The sequence below is a fragment of the Cyclopterus lumpus genome, chromosome 24, assembly GCF_009769545.1.
Source record: "Cyclopterus lumpus isolate fCycLum1 chromosome 24, fCycLum1.pri, whole genome shotgun sequence".
NCBI classification, from domain to species: Eukaryota; Metazoa; Chordata; class Actinopteri; order Perciformes; family Cyclopteridae; genus Cyclopterus; species Cyclopterus lumpus.
Window position 1 is genome coordinate 14,432,153 of NC_046989.1, and position 19,336 is coordinate 14,451,488.

Consider the following 19,336-nt stretch of genomic DNA (forward strand, 5'->3'; position numbering starts at 1 on the left):
AAAAAATTAAGTAATGGTAAGCAGGTCTAAAAAATGTTTTTATAAGTTGTCAAAAGTAATGACTGTCATAGTACCGGTATGTTGAAAAAAGATATTGTAAAGGCATGTCGATAAGTCAAGAAAAAACATTTTAAAAGTTCTTAAAGTAAGGAAAACATGTACGTCGAAAAAAGTTGTATAAAAATGATTTATAGTATTATCAAAGTCACACAAAACATGTCAAAGTTGGCCCATTTTTACCGTTACACATTTCAAGTAAAAATGCAAAACCTTTTCAGCCTGTTGTGAAGTTTAGTTTTTCTTGGTCTCACGTGACGACAAACTGAACATTTGTGTCTTTAGGACCGACTGTCGAACAAAACAAGATGTCACCTTGGTGGCAGACTAATTGATAATAAAAATGCTTGTTAGTTGCAGCTTTGATATAAAGTCTGTTAGGATACTAATAACACGTCTTGTTCTTTACATTCTTTATTCATCACCCTCCTTGTACCCAACCTCCCAGAGCATCAGCGTACACAAAAATAAAATGATCTCTCTCACGATGAAAACACAAAACTAGTGCAGAATGCCAGTGGTCACCATTAAGTCCATAACTACAATCAGAGATTTTCCTAAACAAAGTACAGCAGGTTACAAAATCATCGTCCTATGTGATGGAGAGCAGTTCATCAGTCCGGTTTGTTTGTTTTAAAAATCAGTACAGAAACGTGATCGAAATAAACACACGACAGTCAAGACGGGAAATAAGATGACTCCTCTGAAGGACACGAGTTTCAAGCCTCTCCGGAATCCTCAACACAATGTAGAGTACGATAGGATGAAGTGGTTTGACTGACTAAAAGCAAGGTGTAATACAAAGAAATATATATATATATATATATATATATATATATATATATATATATATATATATATATATATATATATATTTCTTTGTATTACACCTTGCTTTTAGTCAGTCAAACAGTCAAACCCACTCATTTAGTGCTTTGGTTGAGACGAGCAGGTAGTGTGAAAGGCCATTAAGAAGTTAATTCTCTCTGCTCAGAGTGCTGTATGAAGAGTTTGTACCGTCGGTACTTTGGGGAATGAAACAGGAAAGCAGACAACACACGAACAGAAGCAGCAGCAGTGGACACTGAAGAGGGCCTGCCCTAAGGAAATTAAAATAAAAAATCAGCTGACAGGGCAGGACAAATATTTACATCGACTGTACGCAACTTAATTTATAAATACATTTTAAGTATAAATTAGAAAAATAAAATAATCTACTGTAGTTCAATCAGGTGCTGCTACTCTAAATTGTAAAAATGCAAGTCTGATTATTAACCCTCTTTATATTTGGTGAAAGATAACAAAAAAAGATGTAATTAAAAAAAAAAAAAGGCACAGCAATGAATAATTAGAGCAACTTATCCCTGCACATTTCTACGAGAAAACTAAATCCCCATTGCAACAGACATTAAAATATAAATTAAGACAGTTTTGACCACTTTGTGTAATTTCAACAACAACAAAATCCCACACTCAAACAGCATCTACGCTAGCATCATCAGTTACAATTTTCTTAAATAAATTTAGGCTGAAAGGGGAGCTTGCGATACGTCAGAAAGAGCACCCAGACTTCTTTCAGCTTTCTGTTCCTCAGGCAGCGAACGTCGGACAGTTCTTATATTAATAGCAACCTTTTGGGAAAACACACAACACACTGCCGAGGGTTAGATGAGGCAATTGATATCTCTCTCATTTCTTGATGGTACATATGGTCCCAACAGGTGGTTAGAGTAGCTTAACTTTAAGACTGGAAGCTGGGGGGGGGAGGAGGAGGAGAGAACTACCCTGTCTGCGTCTAATGGTTAAATAAAACCGACCCACCGGAGCCCGTAAAGCTCGCTGCATCTAATACACAAGTTACCAAGTTATCGATCTAACTTGGTAAAAAAGTAAATTGGAGCGTTTTCCCAAAATGCCGCCAACTATTCCTTTAATTAGTAGTGTGAACGAACAGCTTTGATAAAAGTCTGTGTTCTGGCTGCTCCTCGAAACGTACTTTCCTATGGTCAAGGATTTAAAACGCTGAACTATGGGGTTACCATTCACACACAAACAGACAAACAGACAAACAGACACACCCTCAACAAACTTGTAATGCACAAGCAGCCCAGCGGGCTTCAAGTGCTACACGTAGACCAGGTCTCGGCCCTGAGGAGCCGAGCTACTGGCCGCCTCCTGCACGGGGCCCTCAGAGTCCGCCTCCTCCCCGTCATAACCCTCGTACTCGATGGGTTTGGGGCAGCTGTAGGGATGGCCGTTGTCGTCAAAGAAGCGGCGGAAGGTGAATTCATAGAAGGCGTGTTCGGGGTGCTTGCCGATGCGGAACCAGCCGTTGAGCGTGTCATTGAGGTTGTCCTCGCCGTCGCTGTCGCTGCTCCACAGTTTCTCCGGGTCCACGGGGTCAAAGTTGGAGGTGTCTGTGGAGTGAGCGATGGTGGGGACGTACGGCGCCACCTGCTGCCGCAGGTCGCTGGAGAAGTCGATGTTCTGGAAGAAAGTGTGAGCTTTGATTTCGTCGGCGCCGTTCTTGCCGAGACGGTCTTCGGGGCTGCGGCACAGTTCGGCGATGAGGTCCGACGCCTCGGGGCTGAGCTTGGCGGGCGGGGGGATGTGCAGCATGCTCTTCCAGTTTATCACCTGGCATTCAGAGGCAGAGACGACAATGAGAAACGACAGGGTGGGAAGATGCGCTGCATTTCACTGCCGGCGCTCCACATACCTTCATCTGCGTCTCCAGGGGTGTGGTCGCTAAGAAGGGAGGCTGCCCGACAACCATTTCATACAAGATGACGCCAACACTCCACCAATCACAGAGCTGGGTGTATCCTGGAGGGGATTAAAGTCATTGGTCATCAATCAAGACAAAACTCATTCTGGAATGAGACAAAAACTCAAGTAAACGGCTCAGTGCGCCCTCTAGCTGTGGTCCACTGTACCTGTCCGGAGCAGCACTTCTGGCGCGATGTAGTTTGGCGTCCCGACCAGTGAATGTGCCAAACAGCGCTGGTGCTGCCGGGCCTTTCTCCTCTCCAGAGGCTTCAGGCGGTCTGTACAGCGGCAGTCGGTCGGGTCCTCCCATTCCTTACTGAAGTCCATGCTGTCCTGCCTCACGTGGTCACCTGGAAAGACCACACAGTCCAACGCACATTACCCGTCTCATCATGCTGATCAGACGTGGGCTACTTGACGAGTACATTTAAACATTCGTTATATTTAGTCCTTGCATTTAGCATTTTACAGGCAACAATTTATAATAACCATCATAATTAAATGGTAAATTGATAGCGAAATTAACTTGTTATTTTACAGTTTAACAATTTAATTAATAATGTTAACTAAATATCATGGCATTATGGCTGAAAAGTAGTCACCAATAGACAGAACATAATTGAATTGTTAGTTCTTCTATGATAATTCATTTATTATTTGGGGGTTTTGAACTGTTGTTCGGTGGAGGAATATGAATAAGTTGAATTGGGCTCTGGGAAATTGTGATGTGGATATTTAACAATGTTCTGACATTATACAACAATTAATAAAGAAAACAATTGATTGAGCGACAATGTAAATAATTGGTAATTCTGTGTATATTTTTTTGCACTAATGAATATAATGTTGAGGAAATGCTGAATTTACCACAAGAGCCATTACACTGTGGGTAGACCATCATTTCAATAAAGACTTTTCTGTAGATTAAAGCATGAATTGAATAATTGGGATTAGCTGAGAATATAGAAAGGATACCCACCACTCTGGTAATACTTGGAGTCATGCGTCCAGCGGAAGCCGGTGCAAAGGCCGAAGTCCGTCAATTTGATGTGTCCATCTCGGTCTATGAGGATGTTGTCAGGCTTGATGTCTCGGTGGATGAAGCCCATCTTGTGGACGCTCTCCACAGCACAGGTGAGCTCTGCAATGTAGAACTGGGCCAGCTCTTCTTTGAAGATGCCCAGCCGGATGAGAAGGCTCATCATGTCCCCTCCGGGAATGTACTCCATGACAAAGTACAGGTTGTCTTTGTCTTGGAACGAGTAGTAGAGACGCACCACCCACTCGTTGTCTGCCTCAGCCAGGATGTCCCTCTCGGCCTTGACGTGGGCCACCTGGTTTCTGAGCAGCACGTCCTTCTTGCGGAGCGTTTTCATGGCGTACAGCGCGCCCGTGTCCTCTTTTCTGGCCAAGCACACCTCACCGAAGGCTCCGATGCCGAGGGTCTTGATTCTTTTAAACATGGATTTATCCATCTTGGCTCGCTTTAGCCTGATGTAGTTCGACTCTTTCTGGGATAGCATCATACGCATCTGCTCCTGAGCTTCAGAGGACAAACCCACCTGAGCACAGGACAGAAAACAGGATTTAATGGCCCACATAATCTCAAAACAGATACAAAAATATAATAAATGCATACAAATGTAGTCCTGGTTATATCTAAACTGGCATTAAAGGAATCAACTAAAGACCCAAAGGGAAGCCAGTGCAAAAGGCATTTAAAAGTATCTGTAACTGCATTTTCCTCATGCGTTAATCACTTTAGTCCACAACAAAGACGCATGAGCAGTGACTTGAGTGAGATGGAGTGACATGCATTTCCTTCAATCAGTGCGGCCAACATGCTGCATTCAGCACATTTTAAATAAGAAGACCGGCCTTACAACAACAGCTTACTTGAGTAACTGACGTGTGTGTGGACTATTCTGTGTCACAGAACAGCAGAGAAACCGTTACCTTTTTAGATCAGCTGTTAGTGACAGCAAGGAGAGAAAAGAGGAACAGCTCAGAAAAGAAAATAGAACAGCATGAAAAGACATAATCTTAGAGACGGATAATACCGCAATGACAAGATAGCAGGGAAAGAAAGTTTGGAAGAAGTGAAAGGTATTACTTCCAATAGAAAAATGTGAAACGGAGTCATTCATAACTACATCAATGTATTAAGAAAATGAAGCAACACATGTTGTTGACAGTCTCACCCTTTGCATCTCACTTTCCAGCTGATTCCTCCTCCGAATCCTCTGCTGATGGTTCTTTAGGACATTCTCCACATGTTGCTCCATGAAGAACTTGAAGGCCTGGGGGGAGTAAAGTGCAATTCTTCCGGACTCCCCACTCGGTTGTTCGTCTTTCTTGTTGCGGCGGACGGGAACAGGCGATGTCGTGATTTGCTTCTTCTCCTTCTCTGTTGCTGCCGTGCTCTCCGCCGTCTTGTCTCGGGAGCCGTCAACGCCGCCGCTCTCCTCTTCAGCGGGCTCCTCTCTGCCCGTGCTGAGTTTGTTGGCCGCTAGATCGTAGGCAGGGGGGCCGGGAGCTGCTTGCTGTTGAAGGAGATGCTTAGGATAGGGTGGCGGGGGACCCTGGTAGCTGGGTACTTCTGCGACAACGGAGATCTGAGGTACAGGGGCTGGGGGTTCTGGGTAAGCAGGTGCAGCTGGAGATGGTGGAGGCTGCTGCATCCATGGAGGGTGTGTGGGAGCAACAGCAGTGTGTAACTCGGGTTTCTGGACACGCATGCTCTTGACTGGCTGCAGGATGGGAGCCTGGGTGATGGCAGTGACTGTGGTGGCAGAGGGCTGGGAGTTGGATGGGTGGACCTGTCTGCTGTTCAGCAGGTGGTTGTTAAAGGAATCCGAGCGCACTGGTTTGTTGTGCTGCCATGACGGGGACAGATCCTGGTTGCCAAGAGAAGATTGGGGCTGGTTGGGGTTCAGAGGAGCCTGGGACCAAGACTGAGGAGGACCTAGGTTATACATGTCAATGTTGTGACTGTTCCGGCTGGGAGCCATCATGGACTGAGGGATATTTCCACCGTTGATGTAAGAGGGAGAGGATGCCGGCCCTCCTGACTGCATCTGCTGGTCTGTGGGACTGTGCCGGCTGCTCTGGTTAACTGGGTAAGGAGGAGGAGGAGGAGGCTGTCTACTGCCCCCTGACATGTAGTCAGGCTGAGGGGAGCCACTCTGAGACCAGCTAGGGGGGAAGGTGAACTTCACCCCAGAGCTTTGCATTATGATGGGCTGGTGGCCCACAGGGACTGGACTGATCCCACGCTGATTTTGAGGTGCTGACGATTGGTACCCATCAGCCCAGGCCCCCTGGGGTACCGGAGAGATGCGCGGCAAAAGGTAATCCATGTTGCCAGAGTAGCGCTTGGTTGACGGGTTGCTGTCCCAGGATGGTGCAGAAGGCATGGCACCGCGGTTTGGTGGAGGTGTGACACTGCGCACCTGGGGCGGCAGTGGAGGGTTGACTCTCTGGCTGTTAGCAGGGTGACCCTGTGGGAAGGCTGGAGGAGGTCCGGGGCTGTCTGAGCGGTACATCATTCCATCCACCATGAGGGGACCATGTCGAGGCGCCAAAGACTCCTTCGAGCCTTTCCAGCTCGGCCTCCTCAGCACAGCCTGCTGGATATGAGAAGATCCTACAGACACAAAAAACAATGGAGGTGAGGAGATGAAAAGAAACTCATTACATGTAGCACTTCATAATTGTAGTCAAATAGTTAAAAGTCTAACTACTTTATTTTTTCAATTGGTCTGTGTAAAATATAAAGAATTCCCATATAAGCATGAACACATAGGAACGGTGTGATCTCTCACCCCAGAGGCAGTAATTAACTTGGTAAATGAAAGGTTATTAAATTAAATGTGAATAGCGTAAACAAATCATAGGATTACCAAAGCTGTAGAACATGGCTTGTCGTAAGGACTCTTTTCCTTTGTTTTTTTCAATAAAAAAAAGGTGCAGAACAGTATTAAAAAATGTAAGAAATGCACGTTGATACCAACAATTGCTGCCAACATATTGTAATGCACGTCTTTTCTTGAATGCACCATTACTGTCATTATGAATCACAACATAAACCAGTCAACTTCTTCCATTGTGTAATGAAGTGACTAATTCTCTTTTTGTCTGCATGTATTGAACAAATGTTCCAAATCCTGCAAACAATATCAAGATTGGATGGACACGCCTGGACGGAAAATGAAAGAGGAAACCCAGCATTTAGTCCCAGTGGACAGTTACGTACCTGGTGCTTTCAGACCTGCAGTGTTGGGGTTGGCAACAACCATCTGTTCCCACACAGAGTCCTGGTAGCTCACCTTACCCATGTAGTCTATAACTGCCCCCATACTGCGACTGTTACTCTGCTTAAAAGGGCAAAAAAGAACAATTAGCATTTAGTGTTTGGGCAATCTGTATGACAAGATGCAAATTATGTATGTTTAAATTATGTAAACGATTGGATGCACATTATTTTCTTAAGTACTCAATTCATTGTTTTGTCTATAAAATGTCATAAAACAGTGAACAAACTATTCAGCACAAAGTTTACAATGTCATATAAGAAAGAAAAATGTAAAAAATTCACATTGGAGAAACGGCACCCAGAGAATGTTTGGAGGATTTTCTTGTTAAATAATTAAACTATTAAAATAGTTGCAGAAGAATCAAAGTAATCGATTGATAAACTGTTGCAACATGGAAAACGGATGGTTAGGTTTATTTTCCCCAACAGTTTGAATATATTGTATATTGTGGCACTTCATGTCCGGATTGCACATACCGTCTCAAAACAAGTTGCAACTGCCAACTGAGAAAATACTTTTGTATTGTTACCTGAACAAGCTCGTCGTTCCACTTTGCATACTTTTCATTTTTCAAATAATTCTCAGGGACACAAAGTGCCACGTCATTACAGAGTCATGTTTAGAATGAAATTCCTCCACAATCCTTAAAAAAGAAAAAGAAAAAGAAAAAAAGAAACCTGTATCAGTGACAAAAAAAAACCATGAACACCTCCCATCTCACCTCTTCAAACCCAGTGCATGGGGGCTCCAGCGACATGTGTTGGTTCACCTCCGGGACGGAAGCGCTGGTCTCATTGGCAAAAGGCAGCAGGGATTTGCGGATCTCTTGCAAGGCCTTGTGGTAGGGGTTTTTCCCGTTGATGCGCCCCTGTTGCCTTGGGTCCTCGGGAATCATTTTTCCAGCTCCTCCACAGTCCACTTTCGGTGGGTCCGAGGGTTTGGACAAATTGCGCAAGCTGTTCCGTATTTCCTGCAACATGTGTTGGCTGTTGCCACTGTAGTTGCTGGTAGGAAACGTTTTGGGTCTCATCTGTCTGTATCCTTCGGGTTTCTCCCCTCTCTTCATGTAAGAGCATGTATGATGACGATGAAGGGGATGAAGAGGATGTACTCAGTCCAGGGTTGCAGCTCAGGTCTCCGATGTCGGACTTCACATCTGCATGCTGCTGACAGAAATGTACGTTACAATGAGAGATGAGCAGGCATCCAGAACAGATGTCAACGAACAGGTTGGGCAAATAAAAATGTGTGGAAAGTACTCATGAGCAAATACTATTAGATAAAGATTAGCTATGTGATGATTATAATGAGACCATTTGGTGGATCATATTAACCAATAGCTTACAAAAGGTGTGGCTTCAGTGCTTTAACATTTCCCTATAATATGAGCTGGTTGTTCAGAGCTTTAAAATGTGAAGAAAGAGCGTGCATCAGGAGAAAAAGTACGTTATTCCTTCACAAAGAGAGCCCGTCCACTCGCTAGCGTCGTTAGCCGCTCAGGCTAACAGAGCGCCACTTAAAACGCGAATTCTCCTGCGTCAGGTGTCGTAAAACCAAATGTTTATGTCGTGTGTCACATTCGCCAACACGTCCCCGACATGTAGACAACCGTGACCTCCGCGAACGGCAAACTGGTCTCATCACATTGCCCCTTTACGTGACACCCAACGACCCAGCAGCAGCGTCGCGGCCTGTGTGTTTAAGGCATCCATTTCTGCTTGGCTCATTCGACAACAGGTCGCGCTCGCTCGGACCACAACAGTCAGTTATCCACGTCCAACAACTCACCAGTGTCTGGAGGCGCCGCTGTTTCTATCTTGACAAACACGCGATATTTTCCTTGACCTTTCACGGCATCAATTGCGTGATTTTAACTTCAAATGCCCCTGTTACGCCGAGCTGGCTGGCCCTAGTCTTGTTGAATTCCTGGGATGACTGAATGACAAGTACAACAGGAACCAGTTAACGCAACAGAAGAAGAAACACTTGCACTTCCGGTTATTGGAGATTTCACAATAAAACGAGGAAAGTGACTGCTGATGATAGTTATAAGAACTATTTAAATCCAGGAGCTTTACATAGACATATTCTGAAACTCTCATTTTAAACATAACATACATTAAAAACGTAATTTAAAATGACAATACAATATAAATAAACCGAAACGGAATATCCATTAAATCACATAGAACACAAAATATTAAATAAAAATAATAAAACATCTGTTAATAATGCCACAGTAAAACACATTGGATAGCTGCAATCTATACTAAATAAATAATACATTTCTCAGAAAACAACATTTTTCCCTTTCCCTTTCCTTCTTCCATTTACCTTTCGGCCATCTATTCACCTGTAGCTCCTGGACACCACTAGTGTAAATTTGCAAAGTAAAAATGTTTTACGTTCAGCAGAGGTAATTTGAACTAAATGTAATTGTGACAACAGTATTTGACAGGTTAATGGGAAATATGCAGGTATACAGTAACTGCAACTACAGTATTTAAAAAAAAAAAGGAGCAAGGGACTAAAGGGTGGTGGTGTTGCATCTCATCTCATCTGACAAGATAACAAATTTAATTACAACTAAGCATGATCTCCCGTGGATTTCTACTTTTTACTACAAAACAGTCAGTCATGAGATATTTGCTTTTATTTACTTATTCAAAACAGTTGAAAGAAATCCATACAAAAGTTGTATCGCTGATATATACTGCTTGGAATTATCTACAAAATCCTTGAACCATTGATGACAAATAAACAGATGTTCCTAAACATCTTGTCCTGCACAATAACAACTCTTTTAAACTGGGACCTGTCTATTGACAAAAATGGCTTCTCCGTCAGTCCCACAGACAAGACATTGTCCGAGTACATCCAAACTGTTGACGGACAGTGTCTGGCTGGGCAGCATGTGAGTCGTCTCCAGACGGCCTTTACTGGAGTCTCCACTGAGCCAGGCGCTGATGAGAGACTGGTTCCCTCCAGCCGGGGCCATCGCACTGCGAGATATCATGCTGTTGTTCCTGCCACCTGGAAAACAACGATAAAACCATCTCTATTATTAAAACAGTAGAAGAGAAAGGTTATTATGATTATTATGACTTATTTCGTTAGTGCATAGCTTCCTCAGCATGCGACTCAATGCGTTTGCGATTGCTTCGACAACCAAAATATATTAAATTATGTGATTAAGATTTCCGATTCCATAGGATTGCGCAGCAATATTGTCAACTCTTGATGAAGCCATTTGCAGAAAAATATCTGTTGAGCACTTAGAAGTTACTGTTGAAAGAAATGAAAATGTAAGGTACTTTAGTAAATGTTCATATTTACATTCTTTCATTTAATTTTTCCACTTGCAATTTGTTTTTGCTCTTTGTTTTTGCACCCTTCTGCCCTCCCCCCCAATTACATCACATATCCGGCGAACATTGTTGGCAAATGATGGTATAATTTGGCTTTTACATTGCATTGTAAAATGCTGTTTCTTGGCAGCACCTCAGTTTCTACTTTGGAAAATAGTGTTAGACTGAGTAGCAGACAGAATAGTTTGATTTGCCTTGTAAGAAAGAGGGCATGTCTGAATGTGTGGAAGTCTCCCAGTGCAGCAGTGAACCATCCTCGGAGCACGTGAACAGGTGATCTGGGTTGGTTGGGTGGAAGTGGACTTCCCACACTGTACAGAAAAAAGACAAATAAAAACATAAGAAAACAAAGCCAGACATTGTAAAAGTAAAATATAATAACATCATCAGAATTAATTTGTGCTTTTCAAAATGGTAATTTGTTTTATCTGCCCACAACAGAATCGTACTTTCAGCAGAGTGTGCCTCCATGAGTGAGAAGGGTGTGCTGCCTTGTCGCACATCCCAGACACACAGCATGCCGTCCTGCCCTCCTGTGGCAACAATGTGCTGTTGGTTCGGATGTCTGTCAACGCAGTGGAGAGGGACTCTATCCCCTGACCTGAAAGTAAAACAACACATCATAACTGCTTGTAAAAATAAAAATCTAGAGATCTATTTTTTTGTTTTGCTAACAACTGAGGGGATCTTACAAGGAGAGAATCTGGGATGGTGCGTCGCTCTGTTGTCTGAAGTCCCACAGCTTGAGTTGGCCAATGGAGTTCACCGTCAAAATTTCTGTAGTCCTCAGGTACGTCACAGCATGAATTGTGCTGCTGTCTGCATTCTCTGTTCAAGGTTAAACCGTTCAATATAAAAAACAAACAAACACACGAGTCACATTATTTTCTGTACCTCACATGGCCTGAAGACGCTGTCATGTGTTCAGTGTTTTGAATTTAATGTGACACGATGGTCTGGCGACAGCAGCTTAATCTGTAGCTCACCTATGACTCGAATCACTCCCTCCTGGTCGGCTCTAAAGACGATGATCTTGCCATCTTCGCCAACTGTAACGATCTCAGGACTGCTGCACACAACACCAGTACAGGGAGCGTTGTCACAAGGGTAACGATGCGCTCTTGGCCAGCGATGAGAAACTGATATCGTCTGCGGTCAAGAGAGAGAGGATATACTAAGTCCAGACTTTTTATCAAACCACAATTATGATTTATATCCAGTTAAGCACTTTATCCAACCTTCAGTTCCTTGAACTGCAACACATTGTGTCTTTTGATGTGACTTTAGTCATGTTAAATTATAGCTTTATAAAGTCATCAATAGCATACCTTGCAGACATATTAATCTATAATGCTTACATAGACATAACTCTGCCAGTGTGTACCTGACTGTTTTGGTGGTGGCGAAAGATGGTGACTGCTCCAGTTGATGATGTTGTGACAATTCTGTCTTGGTCTAAAAACTGAGGGAAAATAAATACAATGTTCAAGTTAGTTATATTTAGGAAGGTATTCCTCCCATGGACAAACATTTGGTCAATCCTGTCCGAAATCAATACAAATGTTACATTAATGAGCGTAATCCTGTTTTCTTGGGACAACAACTGCAACCCTTTTATCATTTTGTGCTGTATCATTTAAGACCTCTGCTTTCTGTCTGAAAAACTCAATATAATTGAATTCGGGAACAGGAAGGAACAAGTTGGATCTCTGCATTCATTAAATGGCAAGTGCTCATTTCAGGTCAACTTTAATTTCCTTTACTAGTTACAGGCTGGTACATTAGCTTGTGTCTTACTTGAAGGTCCAGAACATCTCCATCGTGCTTGTATTCACATAGTAGCTGTGGGTCTCCTTCAAATCCATCGTCCGTGTCAGAACCGCCATGATTCCCAATGGACCAAAAGGAAATCTTGTTAACCTATAATAGACAAAAGACAAGAATACGATCAAACTGAAAGTTATCATAATATCCAAATGTCTTAAGTCACTAACCCGCCAATTGTCTCTAAATGTCAGGTATTGAGCAGACATAGCCAGCCTTTACATCAGAGCAGTAAATAACGTGACTAATTAAACACGCCTTCCCTAAAAGCTAACATAAAATGTCTTCATACACTTTTTTTTCCACGCCGAAATAACATCGTACGATTCATAATATGTCTTAGGTCATGCTTTGACAGTTACAATATGTGCAAGCACGTCAATGAGCAACATCACCTAACATGTACAGCATATTCTAGGAAGTTTATCAATCTCCTTATTGTGAACATAAATGACAACTTGCCAACCTCGTTATCCCACGAGCCAGTCGCAAATATATCTGGTTGCTGCAAAGACGAATGCGACACTAGTCTCCATCTCGTTTTACTGATTTTCTGGGAAACGTACTTCGCATTGATATTCTCCATTATAAACAGTAAATTAAACCAAAGACTGCTGGCGTTAGCTTAGCATTCATGAGACAACCCGGAATGTGCCCGCCTGTTACTTTGTACGTAGCTACGGTGGCTTAGCGAGGACAAACTATCAAATCAAGCGATTTTCTTTTTGCACGTTATTACACGTTTAATATGGGATCATGCTGGGGTTCCTTTGAGGGGATATTCCTGTTCTAGGTGTCTATCATGTCCATTTGCTCGTTTATTATTATGAAATATTATCACTTTTAGTGATTTTTTACACGAAAGATTTGATTTTAAGCGGATCTTTGCCTTTTTTGTCAGAAGCTGAAACAACTGACCAATTATTTTACATACGCTAATTTGTTTAATCTGATATTCATAGTTGGTTTGAAAAACGTCATTTACTTTCATTGATATTTATTTCATGGACAACTTGGATGCAAACATTTCACACACCGTCAATCTTGTGATTATTTTCGGTAAATATCATATTCATACCTGTAAGTGTAAAGAAGGTCTCATGGTGTTCATTTATACTTTTTCCAACTATTCTAAATCGCTATATGGTAAATATGAATAAAAAGGAAAACAAAAGTATATTTCTATAGATGCTTGTTGTTGTGCTCTTCGTCTGTGTCTCCCTTTTGTTACTTCTTTATAATGTTTTTCTTATACACATCTCTCTTTCTCTATTCATTTTTGTTCTTCTTTTTTATTTGATCAACAACAAAAACATACTAATTGTTTTGTATATATTCCATGTACTCAAAACAATATATAATACTTTAACGAGTGTTGCTATCGGCCATCGTCTGTGTTACTGCGGCAAATCTGATTATACACACTGAGTGAGCGACGTGTCCTTTGTCCTGTGCTCCTAGCTGCGGCTAGCATTAAAATAAAAGATTAATTATTTGATTTTTAAAAATGTCCCTGTTCTGGCTCAGGTGGGTGTTGTCGGGTGTCTCGTGACGTCTCCGCCGCTCCGCCGTCTGCTCTCGAGGTTGCCAGCTTCCTCGGACGAACAGTTGGCGCAGGCGCGGCACTGACAGCTGCTGTCTACTTACTACGAAAAGTGTGCTTAAAAATGGCCTGGAAATCTGGAGGAGCCAGCCACGCGGAGCTTGTTAACAACCTCCGCAGTAAGTCCTAATGTGTGTGTTTTTACGGCGGCAGCACCGACGCCTCCGCAGACAGGTCGCCCGAAACCGTTTTTTGGTTTTTGAGGCTTGAGCTTTATCTCGCAGGAGGAGCGTAGCGTCCGCTAGCTGGCTGCTAAGCTATGTTGTTGCTGACCTCGCGTTACCTCTCTCTCTCTCTCGCCACCCCTTTCCCAAACCACGTTCGGGCCATACATGTGCCCCGTCGCCGTAAAACAATAAAAAACACAGCAGTTTCAGTTTATTGTTGCATTTTCCGTTTTGTGTTGCGGCTAGTTTAGCACACCTAGCTCTATGTGCGTCATTTGGGACGCTGTAGCTAGCGATAGCAGCGCTGCAAAGTGCCCTGCCCACATCCATTGGTGGCTACTATCGCGGTGTCATTCCCCTCCACGTGAGTGACACGGACAACTGTAGATGGGAGGCAAGTTTATCCAGTGCCTTTTGTTGGAAGCAGATTGGAAATGGCAGCATGGTGTGTGTGTCAGTCAGAAAACCCCCGAACAGTAACTGCTGTCCTGTGCCGAGTCCACCACGAGCGATGCCTTCAGTGACACATGTGTAATGCTGCAGTCAGATGACAGTGCATTGGGTGGCCCAGTGGTTGATTGCCAATAGACTAAAACGCACGCTATAAATAACTTGCATGTGGCGAAATGACATTCAACGTGATGGTGTCTTCAGACCAAAGTGTGCACGTCCAATTTCAAAATGAAGTGTCTACCTATTTATATTCTGCACTACGCAGAGCATTGTGCGTGTGTGTAGTCAGACGTGCGCCATTTGGTTTTTAACGAAAGCAAAAGCACAGTTTGCACATGTTTCTTTCTTTATCTTAGCAGATATGATTGGAAGTGTCAGTTTATTATTCATATGCTTGCTGCTGTCTTGCATGCTGGGAAAAGAAAGGATAATGATGTTGAAACCAGCTTGTCAGTGTCATGCAGGATAATAAAATGCTGGAAATCCACAAGAACAAGTAAAGTATTCTTTAATCACCCTTGTGAAGTCCGCCTGTTATGCAATTTATTCTTCTAGCATTTGTAGTCATTCTTATGCTATTTGCTTTCTAACTTAGATGTTTTGCTCCTCCTGATTGAACACTTCACTGGACACTAAATTGGCATTAGCTGGATTTGAGCAGGTCACACTCGGGGTGCATGCTAATTCACAATTTCTTTTTATTGTTTGTTTTTGACCAGTGCTCATGACTGAAAGCAGTAATAGTTCACATAGTTGCATTGGTTTTTAAACCTTGACTGCTTCATACATTCTTTAAAGTTCAGCACCCAGTTATGTGTTGGTGGAAAATGAAATGTGTGGGTTATTTTAATTTCCGTAATCATTAGTAGATGTCTATCTAGCTGGTTTACTTCTAATGTATTCTAAAACGGCACATAGCAATGGTCTAAGATAGTTTTAAAGATGTATATAGCAACCCTGATGGTTTACAAATCAGTATCATATCACACACCCCAAAGGTAACACTTATTGTAGTAATTGGTTGCGTAATGCCTAAAACCCTGAATTTTCTCTTTCCTTGTTATATATTCCTACCTGGTGTTTGTACTTCCTCCGCTCCATAATACACAGTGACACAAACTCTTTTGCATCCCCAGAAAATGGAATTATTAAGTCCGACAAGGTCTATGAAGTCATGCTGGCCACGGACCGAGCCCATTTCTCCAGGTGTAATCCGTACATGGACTCGCCACAGTCAATAGGTACGTCTGCTCGCGCAGTCATTCATGCATCGCAGCACAGTCTGGACTCTCAATGCAGTCTGACATCAGAGGGAGGAATTAACTAAATCTCTCTTTCACCAAAAGGCTATCAAGCGACCATCAGCGCCCCACATATGGTATGGCTTCCAAACACTCAGTCTTTTCTGCATCCTGTAAATCACAACCGTAAACGGCTTTGTTTGTAAAGCTTGCCTCCCTTCCACCCAGCACGCCTACGCCCTGGAGCTCCTCCACGACCAGCTGTACGAGGGAGCCAAAGCTTTGGACGTCGGCTCCGGCAGTGGAATCCTGTCCGTTTGCTTTGCACGAATGGTGAGCCACACATGACGGTAAACGCATACCATTTCTCTTTGGTGGCATTCTGATTGATTAGAACAGAGGAATTAGCTTGTCAATCAATCAACATAGAATGAGATGAAACCTGTTTTTAATGTTGTGATGCTGTGGTATGAACTGAGCACCATTGCTCCCTCTGTGCTTTACAGGTTGGAGCTAAGGGGAAAGTTATAGGTATTGATCATATGAAAGAGCTGGTAGATGATTCGGTCACCAACGTGAAGAAAGATGACCCCAGTTTGATAACATCGGGCCGAGTCAAGCTATTAGGTAAGCTGTCTTTTGATAAAGTAAAAGTCTTTGAGTTTGTTTTGTCTTTTTCTGCAACTTATCCAAGTAGAAACACTTTTAGCTGTCTGCACCTTCTTTTTAAACAAGGCACAGTGTGATGCTTCTTAGGTCTGGCTCTCTTCTCTTTTAGTGCAGTAGCTCAGTAGATGCGGTCATGCAGTGCTAAATAATTAAGCAGTGAGTACCTGCTTTCAATTGTTGCAACCAGGCAATTAAATTAAGTAGGCAAACAACACTCTTTGTTTTGTATATATTAAAAATAAATACAAATGCAACTACAATGTTTTGGCAGATTGTTAGTGTGGGATGGTACACGTATGTTTACTTTAGGTCCAGTCATAGAAGTATTTTTATTTTTACCTTGTGATTGAATTTAGCCAGCTACAAAATAAATAACATTTGTTTTCACTGTGTAAGTCATTACTTGTGTAAAACTACCAAACATCTGCTGCAAGCTGCCAAACATACTGTATTTACATTAAATTTGAATCTGTAAGTAATGACACAGTTTCAATGAACTAACACTAAAAAGGCAACAACCCCAAGCAAAAGAGAACATTTTAAAAACAACAGGAATGAGTTTCTGTAGCCTGAAAAATTGTGAGCTGAAACTCCAGCTCATTGCGCCGACACTTTAAACAAAACGCAAACAATTTGAACCGAAGAGCTGCTTTGTTTCTGTGTGTGGCTAGATTCCACAGTAATGGAGATCATCGTCAGATACAGCCTTAAAGAGCAGTTTGTCAGCACAGCGATGCCTAAATGAGTAACTGCAGTCAATACGTTGTAGATACAGAGTAGACAGAAATAACAAATGAAACGGGAGGACTTTGTCTGTGTGTGTTTCAGTGGGAGACGGGCGGCTGGGCTACACTGAGGAAGCGCCTTTTGATGCCATTCATGTTGGCGCAGCAGCACCCAGTGTCCCCCAAGCTGTGAGTCTCTGAATACTTACAAAACAATAAATCAGTAGCAATGCTTAACAAATGTGTGTTTTTAAAAAAGGATTGCATTTGCAATCCTGGAATGTCTTTTTTAAGCGCATGTTCACTCTGTCCTTTTGTATCGTCATGCCGTTGACAGCTCCTGGACCAGTTGAAGCCCGGCGGCCGGCTGATTCTGCCTGTCGGCCCGGCGGGAGGAAACCAGATGCTGGAGCAGTACGACAAGCTGGAGGACGGCAGCACCAAAATGAAGCCCTTGATGGGAGTGATTTATGTGCCTTTAACAGACCGAGACAAGCAGTGGTCCAGGTGGAAGTGACTTCTTTCTCCCCCCTCCTCTCACTCTCTCCTTCTCACAGTGGCAAAGGTGAAATGGTGTGGCTTGGAGCAGGCAACAGAAAGAGGCTGCATTTTGCTGCTTGTTGACATTTTTTGCTTCTTCCATACCATACCAACTAGCTGCACATTTCTTCCCAACGTTTTTTTTAACGCCACAGTTCCAAATTGGTTCACTATAAACCTGCCTGACTAATGGAATTTGAAGTCCTAGTGGTTTTGGTACCCCAGCACGAGAGAAACTGGAACGTAGGCATATGCTTGGTTTCCAAGAGCATGACTGCTTTGTCAATTTGGCTGCTCATAACACACTAAAACCAAACTCCGTGACTATTCTGTTTGATCTTCTACTCTGTGAGATGTAGACAAAAAAACAAAAAACAATAACTTTGCATTTTACTGTGACCGTAACATTTAGCATGTGATTTGAACTCTTGACATCGTGTTTGCATGCTTGTTTCTTGCGTGCCGCTCTTCTTTTTCTGCCCCTTCCTAACATTTGACTTCTGTTTGTCACAGGGATGAACTTTGAAGAGGAAGACGGTCCATAATCCACCTTTTTAAGTTTGAACCTGGAGAGAACTTGGACGGGGTCGAACAGCCCATGACGTTTTGTTCAAAGCGTAACAAAACATGCTCTTTTTGTTTAAGTCTAACGATGGACTAGAGTATCGCATTGATGACAGCCCAGAAGGGCTGGGAAGAAAGACTGTTGAAGCTCCGCACAGAAATATTGGAGAGGACATTTTGTTTTTCTTTTCAGGCCTGCATCTTTTTTTTTGGTTTTGTATTCTTTTTAACTGCAGGCTCTTTAGGGTTTCATTTAGTGTTCTTTCTTTTTTGTGTTGGTTTCACCATTCGAAATGCAATCAGCAATTTTGACAGTATTACATTTCAGCAGCATCAAAGCTGAATGTCCGAGGTACGCTGGACAACGACGAGGAAAGCCTGAATCTTTAAGATAATAATTGCAGGTGTGTGTGTGTGTGTGTGTGTGTGTGGGGGGGGGATCATCTAACTGTAGACTTATCTGCTAACATATGAGCTTTTCCCCTGCCTGCAGTATTAGGAACACACACGCAGGCAACACAACGGCTGACCCACACATAGAATAAGCAAGGCATTGGATCATCGAGCACACACTCCGAAGAGAGCTGAGCATTAACTACATGATGCACGTGCACATCCAGGGCTGTGCTTTCCACCTGGTGGTGTTTGTCACTTTCTGCCGCTGGTTATCCATCCGCAATTAATGCAGGCTCTTCTGGTGACCGATGCTAAATGGGATAGTCACTGCTTCGCCAAAATAAACTTCAACAATTATAAAGCAAATGAATGTCTGTTTTCTTGAAATCAAAAAGCACATTTTTGTTTTGGATGACGGATGATATTTGTCTGTCACAGATTCTGGAATGGCACATGAAAATAAAGAGGTGCTTATGTTTTTGTCTGCTTTTCTGTTGTCAAATTCTTTTGTGTGTTTGTTATATATTTCATTATGAAGTCTTGCAGGCAGGACTGGAACAAGTATGCTAGAAATACTGAGGTTAGGGATCCCGATTCTTTAGGCACAACCCCACCCCTAATGCATTTATGACTAGCTACCAGAA

At 42.8% G+C, this 19,336-nt stretch overlaps 3 protein-coding genes across 6 annotated transcripts; 1 reads left to right on the forward strand and 2 right to left on the reverse strand.

Moving 5' to 3' along the window:
- Positions 1–946: 946 nt before the first annotated feature.
- lats1 (large tumor suppressor kinase 1) lies at positions 947–9,089 on the reverse strand. 3 transcript variants are annotated; one of them, XM_034527591.1, is made up of 9 exons: positions 8,931–9,089; positions 7,864–8,305; positions 7,082–7,199; positions 5,028–6,472; positions 3,806–4,388; positions 2,994–3,176; positions 2,777–2,883; positions 2,136–2,694; positions 947–1,157 (listed from the first exon to the last, which is right to left on the reverse strand). In XM_034527591.1, the coding sequence occupies exons 2-8, from the start codon at positions 8,206–8,208 to the stop codon at positions 2,182–2,184; spliced, it is 3,294 nt and encodes a 1,097-aa protein (XP_034383482.1). In that variant the 5' UTR covers positions 8,209–8,305; positions 8,931–9,089; the 3' UTR covers positions 947–1,157; positions 2,136–2,181. The 3 variants fall into 3 exon arrangements, with proteins under 3 accessions (XP_034383482.1, XP_034383479.1, XP_034383480.1); XM_034527588.1 differs by having other exon boundaries at positions 7,082–7,202; XM_034527589.1 differs by having other exon boundaries at positions 7,082–7,202; positions 7,864–8,308.
- A 691-nt stretch (positions 9,090–9,780) lies between these two features.
- On the reverse strand, positions 9,781–13,032 carry nup43 (nucleoporin 43). The gene is made up of 8 exons (XM_034527599.1): positions 12,801–13,032; positions 12,308–12,430; positions 11,895–11,972; positions 11,497–11,659; positions 11,203–11,338; positions 10,960–11,111; positions 10,705–10,821; positions 9,781–10,175 (listed from the first exon to the last, which is right to left on the reverse strand). Exons 1-8 carry the CDS (start codon positions 12,918–12,920, stop codon positions 9,946–9,948), a joined length of 1,119 nt encoding a protein of 372 aa, XP_034383490.1. The 5' UTR covers positions 12,921–13,032; the 3' UTR covers positions 9,781–9,945.
- Positions 13,033–13,904: 872 nt separating this feature from the next.
- pcmt (protein-L-isoaspartate (D-aspartate) O-methyltransferase) lies at positions 13,905–19,174 on the forward strand. 2 transcript variants are annotated; one of them, XM_034528037.1, is made up of 8 exons: positions 13,905–14,056; positions 15,694–15,798; positions 15,904–15,935; positions 16,027–16,131; positions 16,305–16,425; positions 17,296–17,381; positions 17,530–17,757; positions 18,246–19,174. In XM_034528037.1, exons 1-7 carry the CDS (start codon positions 14,002–14,004, stop codon positions 17,707–17,709), a joined length of 684 nt encoding a protein of 227 aa, XP_034383928.1. In that variant the 5' UTR covers positions 13,905–14,001; the 3' UTR covers positions 17,710–17,757; positions 18,246–19,174. The 2 variants fall into 2 exon arrangements, with proteins under 2 accessions (XP_034383928.1, XP_034383927.1); XM_034528036.1 differs by having other exon boundaries at positions 13,907–14,056; positions 17,530–17,699.
- The last annotated feature ends 162 nt before the right edge of the window (positions 19,175–19,336 follow it).